Source organism: Uranotaenia lowii, chromosome 2, assembly GCF_029784155.1.
Source record: "Uranotaenia lowii strain MFRU-FL chromosome 2, ASM2978415v1, whole genome shotgun sequence".
Taxonomy (NCBI): Eukaryota; Metazoa; Arthropoda; class Insecta; order Diptera; family Culicidae; genus Uranotaenia; species Uranotaenia lowii.
In genome coordinates, this window is record NC_073692.1 from 3,089,621 (window position 1) to 3,106,028 (window position 16,408).

The 16,408-nt window shown below is 33.5% G+C and overlaps 1 protein-coding gene across 1 annotated transcript; it reads right to left on the bottom strand.

Annotated features, from left to right (window-relative positions):
• Positions 1–3,741: 3,741 nt before the first annotated feature.
• On the bottom strand, positions 3,742–13,621 carry LOC129747310 (glutamine synthetase 2 cytoplasmic-like). The gene is made up of 5 exons (XM_055741460.1): positions 13,521–13,621; positions 5,313–5,494; positions 4,344–4,876; positions 4,037–4,280; positions 3,742–3,976 (listed from the first exon to the last, which is right to left on the bottom strand). Exons 1-5 carry the CDS (start codon positions 13,535–13,537, stop codon positions 3,828–3,830), a joined length of 1,125 nt encoding a protein of 374 aa, XP_055597435.1. The 5' UTR covers positions 13,538–13,621; the 3' UTR covers positions 3,742–3,827.
• Positions 13,622–16,408: the final 2,787 nt, after the last annotated feature.

The window sequence follows — 16,408 nt, forward strand, 5'->3', positions numbered from 1 at the left end:
AAGTTATCATAAGGAATAAACAAATTCAATTGTTCTTTGAAAATTATTTTGAACAGAAAATTATAAAAATCAACGAAAAAAAATGAGAGAAAAATTTTGTCGCTTTTAATATGTTAAACATATCTGTTGTGAATGTGTTACTTCATGAAACAAAATCAGAAGTCTAATTTATTGACACTAAATGGCTACTGGAATACTTATTCCTCAGATGGAAAATTTGGCAGCAAGATAAATTTCTTATCATAAAAACTTTATTTAAACTTAAAGGCGCAACGTCTTTTTACTTGTTAAAAGAACCGAGATATGAGATCCTTAAAACACGATACAAAAAACTTCCTGTTTTCTTCTATGCAAGCGAGTAAAAAAATGAACTGCTTAAAAGTAGGCTCATGAACTCTTATTTCAAAGTTTAAATGATTCATTCATCCAAATTCTCTTGTCATTTTGATCTTCAACGGGAATTTTTTTCATCGTTTTTCCATGCATCGTAAAGATTCAATAAAAATCGAGGTTTTCGGTCCAGGAATTGAAATTTTTTCCTCGAGTTGATCCCCATTTAGAGAATTTCTGAAAACTGGAGAAGTTTTAGTTTTAGTTTTCAAGGATCTCTCAGTGACCATTCTGTAGAACAAAGCGTTTGGTCGTATGTGCGATATTGCAGTTTGAATGCAAGAAGCTTAAAAAATCTAATTTTCAAATAATTGATGTATCTCAAGTTTCAAACACTTGAGAAAGGTTTAGTGTCATCAGATAAAAGAACCAAAAATAATCAAATATTAAAATATGAAATAATTTTGAAGAAACAATTTCATTGGAGTTGAACGTTAGAAATGTGTAAAGTTGGAGATATTCTTGCGTGCACTCAAACGTTTATTAAATTATGCACGATACTGTTAGTAAATAATTTGTAAAACACCAACCACTAACCTAAAAAATCCATCAATTCTTTGTTCATTTGAAACCATGCATTATAAGCAATGCTGAATACATTCAAGTAATTTATCAATATAAATAGACTTTTTGCACTTATCTCCCAGCGCATCAAGTTCCTAGCTTAAAAATAAACAAAATTACTGTATTGTGTTGTCATTACTTGGAAATCCATTATTATGTTCATTCTCTATGAGTCCGACTGTGTTCAGCAAAAATAGTAAAAATGAACCGGTCTAATTCCAATTCTTGCAAAACGGTTTCCTATTCCTGTCGCAAAATTACGACGAATTATGGGGCCCGAGCGATTCGATTTCAATCGAATATTGACAAATTTGTATAGATCAGCTTAGTTTGAAATCATTTTTTTAATTTTATTTCAACACTTTTCTGTCGAATTTTATGATTTTGATCGTTATATGCATTGACAAGAAGCGATAAAATAAAGAAACACGTTGGGGGGATCACTAAGTTCGTTTTACAATATGGCGGAGTGCATCAATAATTCAATTCACTTCGCAATTTCAATATCAAATAAATTAAGAAATAGTTTTAAAAGTGACAAATTTGTGATAGAAAATAAATTCACAAGCTTAAGTTTATCATGTGAAGTAACAAATTAAAGTGGAAAGTGATTTTTCGGCTCTAAAACATGCATTCTTGAATTGCGACGAATCAGAGGGATACGACGGAGGAGGGTACACCTACCCTAATAAGCAGCAAAAAAAACATTTCAAGTATTAAAGTCTTATAACAATGTTCACTTCCATATTTGCCTTTTTCAGATTTCCCAGTACAATAAAATTATAAACAAAATGAAGATTTTAGAAACTCAAAAGTTAAAGCAAATAAAAAAATAACACCATTTTCTCGTGTAAATTAAGTAATTTGATGGAATATAAGTGACATTTATTTTAAAAGTTACTTATACATTTCATTAAAGGTATACATACATAGCTCAAAAGTATAGTAGATAAATGGTCGGCAAATTTTAACTGAACACTCCAAGTTACTCAATAAATGTTATTTGGTAAAATTTTGTCCAGGGAATTGAAAATTACAGCTGTTTCAGTATGGCGGACCGACCTTTTGGCAACCTTAAGCCTTTAAATCTTATATCTATATACGTATATAAAAATGGATTTCTGTCTGTCTGTCTGTCTGTCTGTTCCCTATAGACTCGAAAACTACTGAACCGATTTGCGTGAAACTTGGCAGATGGAGGTTTTGAAGGCAGGGGAAGGTTTCTATTACGGTTTGAGACCCCTCCCTCTCTCATGAATGGGGGGAGGGGCCTCCCAAACAAAAGACAATTTTTTGCATAACTCGAGAACCAATCAAGTAAATGGTATCAAATTTGGCATGGGGTGGTATTTAGGAACGAGGAATATTTCTAGGAATATTAGGTACCCCTCCCTCCTCTCATTGGGGTGATAGGAAGGGGGAGAGGGGCTACCTTACAATTTTTCATATAACTTGAAAAGTAATCAAGATATGGGAACCCAATTTGGCATGGGAAGGTATTTGGATACGATAAATATTTCTATGATTATTTGGGACCCCTCCCTCTTTCCAGGAGGAGGAGGCCCCGTTATATTTTCTTACAAAATTCGAAAACTAATAAAGCAAATGGAACCAAATTTGGCATGGAACGATATTTGGGTATGAGAAATGCTTCTATGATTATTTGGTATCCCTCACTCCTTCAAAGAGGAGGATGAAAAGGGGGAGGCGAGGTCTCCCTTACAATTTTCAGTATAACTGGAGAGCTGAACGAGCAAATGGAAACATATTTGGCATGTTAGGGTATTTGGATACGAGATATGTTTTTATTATAAATGGAAGCCCCACCTTTTTTCCAGCGGTAAGATATAAAGGGGGAAAGGATGGTTTCCATACAAATTTTTTGCATAACTCGAGAATTAATCGAGCAAATGATACCAAATTTGGTTTCATAAAATGTTTGAGTACGAACAATATTTTCATGAATATTAAGTTCTCCTCCCTCCATTCAATGGGGAGAACGGAAGGGGGGATGATACTTCCTTTCAAGTTTATGCATAACTCAAGAATTTACTACGCTAATAAAACCAAATTTGGCATGAGATGGTATTTCAATACGAGAAATTTTCCTATGTGAAAAAATTTCTTTCTTGCAGTAGGAAGATAGAATTGGAAATATAGGAAGGGAAGAAGAAAGCTTATATTTAACTTTTTTTTTACAAACACACCATCCTCCTTTCAGTGAGTGGGTACATAGAAGGAGGAAGGTGAGCTCAATTCAATTTTGTTAGCATAAGTTCTCAGTTACAGACCCTTATGCTTTACAGTGTAGAGAGGGGAAGAAAGGAAGGGGCTTCATATAAATTTTGTTGTAAAGCATAAAAACTTTTCAACCAATGGAACTATATTTGATATAAAAGGATTTTGGTCCCGAAAAAATTGGGTATGATTATTAAAGACCACGACCTCCATTCAGCCGGGGATGATGGGAAGGACAGGGAGGGCTCTTTTATCAGACCAATCATTTCCGAAAATATCATTTGTTTTTGAAAGGTGTAGCAAAGCACACCGGGTCAGCTAGTGATTAATAAATTCTGTTTTTAACAAACACTCCCACGGAGTGTTTTTTTTTATTTAAAGGTACATCAACTAGGAATAGTGATAATTCCAGCGTTAGCGGGTATTTTGTAACGGTTTTTGGACTCTTGGACATTTAGGGGCGATGATCACCCCGATTACCCCCTCCATACGATCGCGCATATATAATGAAAATGTAGGTTAAATATTTATTGCTATAATTAATTCTTCGTAAAAGAAATCAAATCCAATTAAATGATGTATTTAAAAGGTAACCATAACAGATGCACAATACAAACTTTGCTTGTTGAAATGTTTTACTCCTCCAAGCAAATACTTCTGAGAATAGCCTCCGAGACGCAGTACGGATCGCAGTTCGAGCTCGGTCGACGATCCTCAAAATAGCCTTTACCATCATCAGCAACACCTCGTGGAATACGAATCGAAGCACCACGATGAGCGACACCTAGAAACAATATTTTAAGTAATTAAATAAACAATAAGCTATTGTTAGGATAAATACAACCTGCGCTGAAATCGTGGATCGAACTGGTTTCGTGCTTGCCAGTAAGGCGCCGTTCGTTGTCCTTTCCTCCATGTGGATCGTAAGCCCGGATGTGACGTTCATGACACTCAGACAGTTTAGCAATAGCCTTTTCGATTTCTTTAATACCTCCCTCTTCACGCATAGCTTTTGTTGATACATTTGTGTGAGCACCTGCCCCGTTCCAGTCACCAGACATCGGTTTTGGGTCCAATGTAGCCACAATCTAAGCAAATAAACATTGTTTTTAACAATATACAATTCGAATATATGTGTGTAGTCGAGATACTCCAAACTCTTCAGCTATCCTGTGGAGCAAAAATCTGGCCATCCACAGATCATCTCCGATCGATATTCCTTCACACGGTCCAATTTGGAATTCCCACTGGGCTGGCATGACTTCTGCATTGGTACCGCATATTTTAACCCCGGCATATAGACAAGCTCTGTAGTGTGCCTCTACAATGTCACGTGCAAAAACCTTATCGGCTCCAACTCCGCAATAGTAAGGACCTTGAGGACCGGGGAAGCCGTTTTTAGGCCAACCTAGTGGACGACCATCGATGTCTAACAGCGTATATTCCTGCTCAATCCCGAACCACGGTTTCTTGTCGGCCACTTTGTCGCACACTTCTCGACACGATCGGCGTTTATTGGATTCTGTAGGGGTTCCATCGAAATGATACGTCTCGCACAAAACAAGAATGTTGTTACCACGTCGGAATGGGTCTCGGTAAATGGTAACCGGATTCAAATAAACATCAGAATTATGACCCTCAGCTTGATAACATGAGCTTCCATCATAATTCCAAATAGGCAAGTCTGCATAAAGATACAAATACATTATTAACGGACTTAATTATGTTGTCCATTTTTCGTTAACTCTATTGAAAGTTACGAGATTTGAATCTTTAAATTTCTCATTAACAGTTAAGAAAATAGAAGTGCTGTTCAGCTATTAGCAACTGAGTAAAATTTTGTATAGGTGAAAACTGCTTTTCCTGAATGTTTAAAATAAAATGATTTAAACTTAGTAGAAAACTTCTCATCAGATCTAATGGTTACGAAAAATTTAAAACTTATCATCCGATTATTTCCATCTGCACTTGGCAACAAACACTCTTCGACGCAGCTATTGAGGTTTTTTTTTATTCAGCATTTTTTCTAGTTTCAATCTAGGTCGAATTGAAAATTACCAAAAGCATACTTCCGAATCATAAATTGCAATAATAGAGCAAATGTTTTCCTAATCACATACCGCTTGCCTTAGTAGGAATAAATTCCAGTGTGCGGTCTTTACAACGTACGTTCTCGCCGGTGCCGTCGATCCAGATGTAGGTTGCCACAATTTTTCCCTCAGGCATGGGTAAACTCAAATACTTATCCAACAAAGTCTTGTTGATGTTGGCATTTGGAGATTCTTCCAGCGTTTTCGACATTCTGAAAAAAAATGTATTAAACAATTTTCTACATTCATTTTAATTCATATACACCATTTGAATGGTAAATTCTTCAACTTGATTTTCAAATTGGAGGGGGAATTCCAAAGCAATCGCATTTTTTGATTCATGCCTGGAATATTGTACCTCGCGTAACTTTTGATCCCATCAATAGAACTTTTCAAAATCTTCAGACATGCTAACTTTATACTTCAATAATCACTCTACAAAATTTGAATAAAATGTTTAGCGTAGTTTCTAAAAGTCCTAAAAGTGCGATTTTCGTAGAATTAACATTTGTTTTACTTATTTCAAGAGCTCATCAAATAAATGGAATCAAATTTTATAAGGGAGAGTATAAGGGTAGTTCAGTATAATTTTGAATTACTTTAGATTAGAACATATGCAACAAATGAACTCAAATTTGAAAGAAAATGTATTCGAATAAGATAAATTTTTCTATTTTTTTTAAAGAGCGATTCCATACAGTGGATTGACGGGGATGGGGGAGTGGGCTCCTTTTATCGCATATAGTTTTTAAAACTTTTCACGCAATAGATTCCAATGTTTTAACATAAGAGGTTTTTTTAGATTTAAAACCCCTCCTTCTTTCAGAGGAGAATCGGTAAGAAGGAGGGCAAATATGCCTGTATAACTCGAAAACTTATCAAGCAAATGTGACATTATTTGGTTACGAAAAAAGATTTCTAGGGCAGTTCAATAACCCTCCCCACATTCCAGGGGAGAGACGAATAAAAACCAGATTTTATATTAGTTTCGGAACAATGATTGAAAAAAAAATTCGAATCAATTTCAAACAAACAATTCAGAAAAATAATGCCCTATTTATTTTAATTCTAATTTGATGTAACAGCACTCATTGTAAAAATACCAAAATGAATTTAAAACACACTGGGTTAAAACAAATTAAATTAAAGCACACCGGGCCCGCTAATGTAACACAAAATTCAATCTTATACGATCCTACTGTGTGAGGCACGAACTGACATATAGATATATCGACAGATTCTCCCAGAGCAACGGCCTCAGTCTCGTCGCAGCAGCCGGTCAGGTGGGCCGTCGCATCCGCTACCGTTTGTGTATAGCGTGGTGGGTGATCTCTCGCAGCAATCGATATTGCACACCTACCAAAAGCATACTTTCCAAGTCGTAAATTGCAATAATAAGTTAATGTTTTCCAAATTACATCATTTACATTACATCAGCTAGTGTAACATAAAATTCAATTCTATACAATCTTAGAATTTACAGCACATATTTTTCTTGGCGCGTTTTCCCAGTAAATCTAAAATTTCTGTATATTTTTTCATTTTTAAATCCATAAAACTTCGTTAGAATATTATAAGAAACACCAGGGAAAGTTGGAAAGGTTTTTCGTATAGTTCAAATTTGAAAAATCCATAAAAAATCAGCAGAGGAAAAATTTTGATAAAATTACGTTCAACGTGATGCAAAACATGTTGTTTACAAATGATGAAGAGATGAGCTTGATAGAACCAATGCGAGAAAAGTTATCCCGCTTTATGGGGTAGGTTTCAACAAACTTGTGTTTTCTTGGTTGAATACGTTACTTTAATGCTCAAACAGTCCTAAATTTTGAAAAAGTACTAAGACATTCTTCAATGATTTTTATTTGTAGTTTATGTTGCAACACACTAGATCCGATTTTATCGAAAACCCTCCTCACACAGTTTTATTACGAAAAAATACAAAAACTGACAAAACCTAGTCGCAATTTCTTTCGATTTAGAATATTTGTAGCCTGGACAACATATTCTATATGTGGAACACACATTTTAAAGTTGTTTTGATAACTTTTGCAGCAGTTTTCTGTGAATTCTTACGATGTTTCATACGACGTAATGGAAGCTCACGCGAGATATACTTATTCCAGAACACCAAATACTTTTACCAACTTTTTATCATCCGAATGCTAAATATAGCTAAATTGTATTGGATTGCGGAAAGAAAATTGAAAAAATGTGTTAAAATCCAATCTGTATAAAGCCGTCCCCACTTACCCCAGGCGAGGTTTGAAGACACAGTTTTAGTTTTTGTAAATAATCTCTTTTTTCTTCGTTTTTAACCGCCGTTTCTTTTCCTAACTTGTTATTTCGAATGTAAGGATTTTGTCAATGTAGAGTTTGTCGTTAAGAGCCAGCTACTTTACAAGAAATTAGCAATTGAAAAGATACACATCAAATCGACATCGTAGTTGAAAATTGAAAATTAACAAAAAAGTCACTGTAAACATCCGTTATTGTAGGAATCGTATTTCTTTTACAATTAGTGGATGGATAACAAGTTAATTTAACATTCTGCATTAAAAGTTTAAAAATATAGTGCGCAGTCCCCACTTACCCCGGTGTACCTTACCACAAAAGTTTGAAGAGGTCATGATACTGATACTGCTGATTTGTTTTTGTTAGGGTTAGGGGAATTTCAAGTAAGAAAAAAGGATTGACTTAATAGCGTTATTCGAAAACACAGAGAAAATCTCAAAAACATTTTGGCTGAAATACTGTGGTTTGTAGTTCATTATTTTTAACGAACAGAATAGGAAAATCTTATTGAAACTTGATGTTTTATTAGGAGAATTAAACAATATAACACTAAGCGTACATTTTAAGGTTAGAAAGCTAGCACCTTAAAAATGCTGAAATCTTCAACCCACATGACCGAGATTCGATCTCATCACCAACCCTGTGCTTTAAAATGCGAGTCTTGGAACATGATACCCGATTTTCCTGAACAGTTACAGATTTAGAAATGAATTATCTTAAAAATTGAAGACTCAAGTGTCGAACAAAACCAAGTCGACATCGTATAACACTATTTATTTTAAATTTCTCATTTTTTAATTATACACAAAGTGCCATATCTAAAATATTCTGAATGTTTCATCTGTATCCAGCGCTTAATAAATTAAAAGAAATAATTTCACTTAATTCTATACTTAACTTTCTCCAGTATTTTCAACAGCTGAAAATACAGGACAATTTTGAAACTGCTCAGGAAAGAACAGCTGTATAATTCACTTGAAGGTTTCTCCTTTAATTTGCCGAGTGGTTTCAACTACCTATTCCTGGAGAATCGGATCGCCTTCAATAAGATTTTCATTAAACTCAAAAATAACATAAATACGATTTATTATTTATGTCATATTTGAAAGCAGAAAATATAAGATAACGTTGTTTAGCGGCAGCGGCAAAACAAACATTAATACATCTCGTACAAAAATTGCTGAAGAGCTGATCAACTAATCGGAATATAAATGCTTATTAGAACTTTTAAATACGAAGTTAAATTTTGAATTTATTCAAGAACGTTATCATCTCCGAAATACCTGTTTTTATATTTACTCAAAGAATATAGAATTAGATGTAGTGAATACAGATAGAAATTGATGAAAGTGAGTAAGAGTGTATTCTAAATCGATACAAAAGAACACGTACTACTCTAACATGAATAGAAACATTTGAACGTGTGGAATCTTGATGCTGTCAGTCTGAAAAAAAAATGGAAAGAAAGCGTATGATGAAAGGTTACAGAAAAGAGAGAGCGGATAGGTCATTCTGTTAACGAATTTTGGAAAGCACGGTCGCGTCTTTTAATTTGTGGAAATTTCATCGTAGGAAATTTCATAAGGTGTCTGAAAAAGTACGACAATGGCGCAGTCGGTAGGATTGGAAAATTCTGTTAACGAATTTTGGAAAGCACGGTCGCGTCTTTTAATTTGTGGAAATTTCATCGTAGGAAATTTCATAAGGTGTCTGAAAAAGTACGACATTAGATTATATGAATTCAGAATCACAATCCAATGTCTCAAATCAAATCTATATCATAATTTTAAATCAAGATTTCGGAAATATATATCAAATAAGGTCAAACTGAGAAAAATGAGAATCAAAATCAACATCTAGTCTAAAGTAAGAAAAGCCACATTTATGACTCAAACTACAAATGATAATTCTTATTCATTCTCTTATACACAAAAAATCGGTGTCAAGTAATTTGATAATTTTTTTATTCTGAAAAAGTAAGTAAAAATTTCGAGTTCAAAACTATTTTAAAAATATATCAAATTCCTTTTAGTAAGAATTTCGAGTTCGAAACCCTTCTAAAAAAAGAACAAAACCTTGGAAATGTAGAAACAAAGCTTGAATTCAAACTTCATGAGAAAATCTTAAACAGATTTAAATACCTACAAAGATATATTTTTTTCACAGAATCACTCATAAAACTCATAGTTTAATTATTTAAATGTTCATTTGATGAAAATAATTGGAACATGGTTAAAACTAAACATTATTCTGAATTTTTCATTGCAACAAGATTTTAGGGTATTGTCTTGAAGAGGGATAGTTTGAAAATAGAAATGCTCAGAATGGAAAATATTAAAATCGTTTAGAGTAATTGAAAAAGTTTTATATCTAATTTAGGATTTTTCATTGAAAATGAAGCAAAATTACAGTAAATAGCTTATTGAAATAATGAACCGAAATTTAAGTATGAACCGAAAAATCGTATCGTGAAATGTAGAGGAGGACTTAAGAAAAATATGTTTTGATCCGCTGTGAACTTTAGAAATATTTTGAAATAAGTACCTAACAATGAGAAAATGGTTTATTATTTATTCTAAAGTACGATTAATTAAGATTATTAAGTGAGAACTGGTAATGAAAAAGTTATTGTTTTATTTTTGTATTTGAAAATATTAATATCAAAATCGGAGGGAATCATTCAATCATGTTGATTCTGAACAACATCAAAATATCTTAACTAAACTATTAATTCATCATGAAAAGTTTATATGTTTAATTAAAATAAAATTTTTAATTTCAAATTTAGAATTAGGGCTTAAATTTTGATTTCATATTAGATTGCAAAATAAGAAATGAGGGATTGAATGAAAATAATAATTCTCTCAAACCATAATTTCAATTTTGGAACGAAATTTTTTTTTTCGTTTTAAATCTGTAAATATTCATGTTATGGAAGACGATAAATACTGGTGTATACTTCAAAACAGTAATCAAATGTAAAATATTAAGAAGTAAGTGTTTAAATTCGAAAATACTTCTCCAGATTACAAAATTCAAGCTAGATCGTAAAATCAAAAAAGACACCTGAAAGTTTCAGGTGTCAGGCTGAAACAATAAATCAAAAGTGGGGATCGTGTGTACATTAGAGTGCCCCAAATGACCCGACTATTGAAAAAGTTATGCGCTGCAGGTAAAAATTGATGCTTGTCCTAGTACAAGATTTCTTGCCAAATTTGGGCGAGATTGGATCACGGGAAGGGGTCGCTCAACGAGCCTGAAGTTTGTATGGGATTTTGAGACATTTTGTTCGGGAGAAACATGAAAAACCAGTTTTTCATCAATAACTTTGGTTTCCGTCGGCCGATTTCTTTCAAAAACGGGTTTTCTTAAAGCCTAAACTATGAAAAGTATTTCTTCCGAAGACTGCATTTCAATTAGAGTTAAGATAAGAATGAGGCGTCAATATGTTCGACCGCCTCGACTCATTAACATTGATGAATACCATCCTTAAAAAGTTAGCCCATTTTTGAAGCCTAATAACTTTCATATCTTAACTCTAATTGAAATGCAGTCTTGGGAAGAAATACTTTTCATAGTTTAGGCTTTAAGAAAACCCGTTTGTTTCTCCCGAACAAAATGTCTCAAAATTCCATACAAACTTCAGGCTCGTTGAGCGACCCCTTCCCGTGATCCGATCAGGCCCAAATTTGGCATGAGATCGTGTACTAGGACTAGGATCAATTTCAGCCTGCAGCGCATAACATTTCACAGGTTTTGAATTTCCCATACAAATTTGGGGCAGTCTAGTGTACATATTATAACTGCGTTCGTTTAGAGTTTTCAGAGTCAAGAAGTGATATTGCAAATTTGTCACTATATTGCACATATAGTATGCTAGCTTGAAATTCGAGAGCAAAACAATGAAAACAAAGTTCGAAAAGCTTCACATCTCGGAATCTGATTTTGATAATTTAATTAAACAATTCAATTTTTATTTAGAAATTGAAGAACTGAAACCAGAATACACAATAAGAATTGTATTTCAAAATTGACATTAAAAATTCAATATTTTCAAATCACGATTCAGATAAAAAAAAAGAGTTTTACAATCAGTTCTGAAATCATAGCAACTATTATACAAGGAAACAAAATTCAGAATTTAAGAACTAATTTTGAGAACTTTGATTTCAAATCTGAAACTACTTTTAGCTTTCTTTCAAAAATAGGTGAAAATTAATTCAAAACATTTGGAAACTTTTTTGGCATAACATAGAACATTGCAAATATTTTAAAAAATATTTTAATTGGATGATTAACTTCCCCGAAGACCACGCATAATTATGATTTAGTAGAAAAAAGTTGAAGCTATTTTATTTTTGTTTATTTTCCCCAATTCTGCAAAAATAAATTCTCGCATGACGAAATTTCATAGAAGTTTCTACACAAATTGAATCTGGGATATTTTCAAAGCATAAGTCAGCTCGTTTTGCAGTCTTCAACAATGTTGTTAAAAAAGTTAAAATCTTTAATATCAAATACCAAAATACTGTGATGTCAAAAATATGTATAACTTTATTTATAAAAAAAAAATGCCAAATGATAGATTTTATTTGTTGTATCTCTGAAACTGGAATATCTAGGCAAAATAGGAATCCTTTATTAAATAATGGATAATAAAAAGATTCAGAATCATTGATCATAATTAATTAAGAATAAATATAGGTTTGTTGGTTCGTCAGTTATGAATGATTGATTTTATTCAAAATTGATCAATTTTTAAATTTCCATATAATTAAAACTAGAGGTGATAGACAAAACCTGACAAATGATTCCAATTCAGTACGCCAAAATCTTCCAAAATCAGTCATTTGAGAACATATTCACAAATGCTGTTCCCCAATGTTATTAAACGCTTATCTCAAAGGTTTGCTTTTTCAAACGTATAGATGAATGAATATAATTACAATTTTTTTGTGAGTCTTACGCTAATCTAGAGAAGCCCATGAAAGAAATATATGTTGATTACTTGATGAATATTTTCTATATTTTTTTTTCTTATTTAAAGAGCTCATAAACTTGTTTATTTTAAACTCTCAGCTACACAAGTTATGAAAAACTTTATATCAACATTTTCTTCATGGAATATTATAGATTCTCGTATTGAAGTTAGTAGTGACCAGTAGTTTATGTTTCGACATGATCTACTACGAAACCCTTTTGGGAACTTGGTCGACATTAGTCGACAATGAAAGAGCTGTGCTCTGATTGTAAAAAGTAGAAGAAGAATAAATGATTAGAGTCTTCCTCTTTTGGATTGACCATCAACTAAAACAGACGTGTTGTTATTTAAGTATCTGAAAATCAACCTTTTTAAAAATGTGCTACAGTTCACAATTTCCTTGTAATATTTGTTGGTCATCTCAAAATTGTATAGAAGAATATCAAATCCTGCATATTGAGAAAATTAGTCAAAAGTTTTAATTACACTTTTCTAATTTTTAAATTTTCAAAATACCTCTGATTTATCTCAAATCCAATCAAAGAGACAAAGAGAGATGGAGAAGCAATATGCAGCAACTGTAGACTTATTTGAAACTGACAACATTCACCCCTCCTCCTCCCCCCAAAAATTGAGATACAGCATTCATACACGCTAGTGCACTTTTTATACAGCAACCTACGTCATCTACCGAATTTCCTTGCCATTTTGTTTTACTCCTACGAAAACAATAAAGTTCATCATCACCTCTGAATGTACCCCATTGATGCCGATCAATTAATTCCCTCTTAAACACAGTAATGCTTCCCACCGCTGCCTTCACTAAATATTTGTGCGGCCTCGTTTGTGTATATTTATAGTTCATTTATTCATCAGCAAACAATGTATTTTTATGTACTGACTTAAAAAACATGTAAAATCACATCCCCAATATCAAACATTAGACAATAAAAAAAACCTACATAAATTTGTTAACCATTTTTTTGAGAAAAATTTGGACAAATTTAGCACTAACAAGTTTCACAGTTGATCCACTGAATTAGTTCTTTTTCGCACAGGTCTCGCAACTAAATTAAATCTGCTCTAACCTTTACTTATATTTAGCAAAAACGTTCGATTTGTCACGGAACAAAAAGTACAACCGTGAAAAGGTGTGAAAATTGTTAGCACCTCTGCACATCTTATTGAGCCATTCAAGCGGCAACACGTGTGAAATAGAGTTAATTTCTCGATGTAGGTACGGCTTTATAATTTTGAAGTTCATTTTAGTTTTGGCTAGTATCTCGATCAGATTAGAGAAAATCATAAATTGAAAATGGGGAACGCAAAATTAGTTCACATTTTGTTAGTAGGTAAATTAATTAAATTATGGTGAACTGCGTTCATGAAGTCTTCTTCAAATATAAACTAGAGAGTTCGGTTTAAGTAAGAGTATTTCTGTTTCTAAATAAGATAAAGAATCGTGATCTAAACCTAACCTTCAAATTGGCTGTTAATATAGGTATGTTGATTTATCTGCCATTCCTCAAATGGCTTTTGGTGCATATAGGAACATTTTCCCCAAATTTGTTACATATTTTGAAATTCCTCATCACAATGTTGAATTTCGATTTTTCTTCATATTTAATGGGAATGACTGAATATCTAATTATTTCAAGCCATTTTTTTCTGATTCGAAATGTTGAATTTTGTGGAATGCAAGTATTAAATATCAACATCTTTTATTTCTAATGTCGGGATGAACAACAAATATCATCTGTATACATAAAAATCAATTTCTGTTTATCTGTTTGTTTTTCCACGATTAACTCAGCCGTCTTAAACCTAGAGGGCCGTTCAGATACCACGTGGACAGAAAAATTAGATTTTTGACCCCCTCCTCCCTCTCCGTGGGCAAGCGTGGACATTTGGCAAAACCCTACCCCCTTCCCCGGATGACCACGCGGACAGATTTGAAATAGTTTTTTTTTTAAATACGTATAGTTTGACAGTAAGAAAACACCACTTTTTGCCTTTTTGTTACAGAAATTTCTGATTTTGAAAAAAACCGAATAAAAATTTCCTGCTATGATTTTTGTTTCAATTTTAAATTTCTAAATTATCATATTTATCACTTACTTTCAAAAGTAGCTACTAATTGTTTAAACTTAAACTGGAAAGCTTTGCCATTTTAAGATTAAGATTTAAACTTATTAATATTTATTCACCTTTTAAAAATATTTGGAAACTAAATATGTCCACGTGGACATGACCCAAACCCCTACCCACCTCTCCGTGGACAAGCGTGGACATTTCCATACCTTGTAGGCCTTCTCATCAATCGATTGTTCAATTTGCCAGAACAAGGGGGATTTGTCATTGTGACTGAAGTTATTTTCGTAAAATTAACACAAACGGACATCGATATTTAATGTATTTCAAAGACATGTTATAAGACCTCAGATACACCTCTATTATGCAAAGTTCATGTGATATTTTTCTTACTGCGAAACATCCTAAAATAAGTTTTGTAAGAAATACATGTATGCCTTAACAACGGTTATGATCCTGGAACGGTTATGAACGTTATCGGTAGGAAAAGGAAGTGGATAATTTGTCAGTAGTGAAAGTTTAACAAAATATTTCCAAATACTCCAATACCGCCACCTGCCAAGTTTCACGCAAATCGGTTCAGTAGTTTCCGAGTCTATAGGGAACAGACAGACAGACAGACAGAAATTTATTTTTATATATATAGATGTTAACCTAGCTGAACCTATTTAATCTCATAACTTCTACAAATTTTGTCCCTATGAAGCTGAGTTCCATCGGAAAATTCTCGATGAACAGCTTGAAAGCTGTGAGTGATCGTAAGGAACACTCCAAAATGGCTTGCTCTGTGGGGGTTAACGGGGCAAAATAACCTAAAGGTTACACCCGCCAAGGAGAGAAAAGTCGGTTCACAAAATGGGTGCCATGACTTTTGGTTCGTGGGAATCAAAACGAAAGTTGTATGGGAGGGTCCTTTTTCTTAGGTGGAAGGGGCTCAAAACTATTACTAAACCTTATCCTGGTCCAAAAACATCACTGTACAAAATTTCAGGCTGATTGGTTAAGCGGTGAGGATTTGTATAAGGTGCATAAAAACAAACATATATAGTCCAACTCATCTTTATATATTATAAAAAAAAACCTCTATACACACATGTTGCGTTCGATGTGACTCTCCCCGGACTTGAACTCGTGATCATCAGCTCGCAACGCGAGCGTTCTACCAACTGAGCTATGTTCACACGAATAACCGAGTATTGGGGACTTGGACGGTGGTGAGAGACTGGCCGAATCAGTCTATAAATAGAATTTATTATCCGCATCTCTCGTGAGTGACTGCAAAAATGGCAAAAATGATGAGAACTGGGAACTCACGCTTACGTTAGGTGCGGTTGCTGGGGATGGTTAGAATGTTTTCACCAGATTATGCTTCCACTCTTATACTCCCGACCTGACAGTACAGCGTAGTTAGCTAAGGGGATACACTTGCACACAACGTCCCGGTTCAATTCTTGACTTGTAGCTATGACACTTTGACTAAACCAGACATGCCACTTCTCTCCATCCCACCTACTCCTAATCCTTGATTCTCATGTACTTCTCAGTGCATCACAGAATCTCCCAACTACCCACCCAACACACACCCGGCCAGCAAGTATAAAGAAATACAAGCTGGTGTATCAAAAATCAACAATCCTAAATTAATAAACGGGTGTGTGTAGAGCGGAGAGAAGTAAGGCATTTTGCAAAATTTGCAAAAAAATTTTTAATTTTTTTTGCATTCCCACAGGCGATCCCCACAAGATTATTTATTATTATT

Excerpts from the sequence above, each read along its gene's own strand:
- LOC129747310 (XM_055741460.1), bottom strand. Across the intron at positions 4,877-5,312 it reads TATTCCTACTAAGGCAAGCG|ACTTGCCTATTTGGAATTAT; the intron begins GTATGTGATTAG and ends ATCTTTATGCAG. Across the intron at positions 4,281-4,343 it reads GGATAGCTGAAGAGTTTGGA|ATTGTGGCTACATTGGACCC; the intron begins GTATCTCGACTA and ends TTATTTGCTTAG.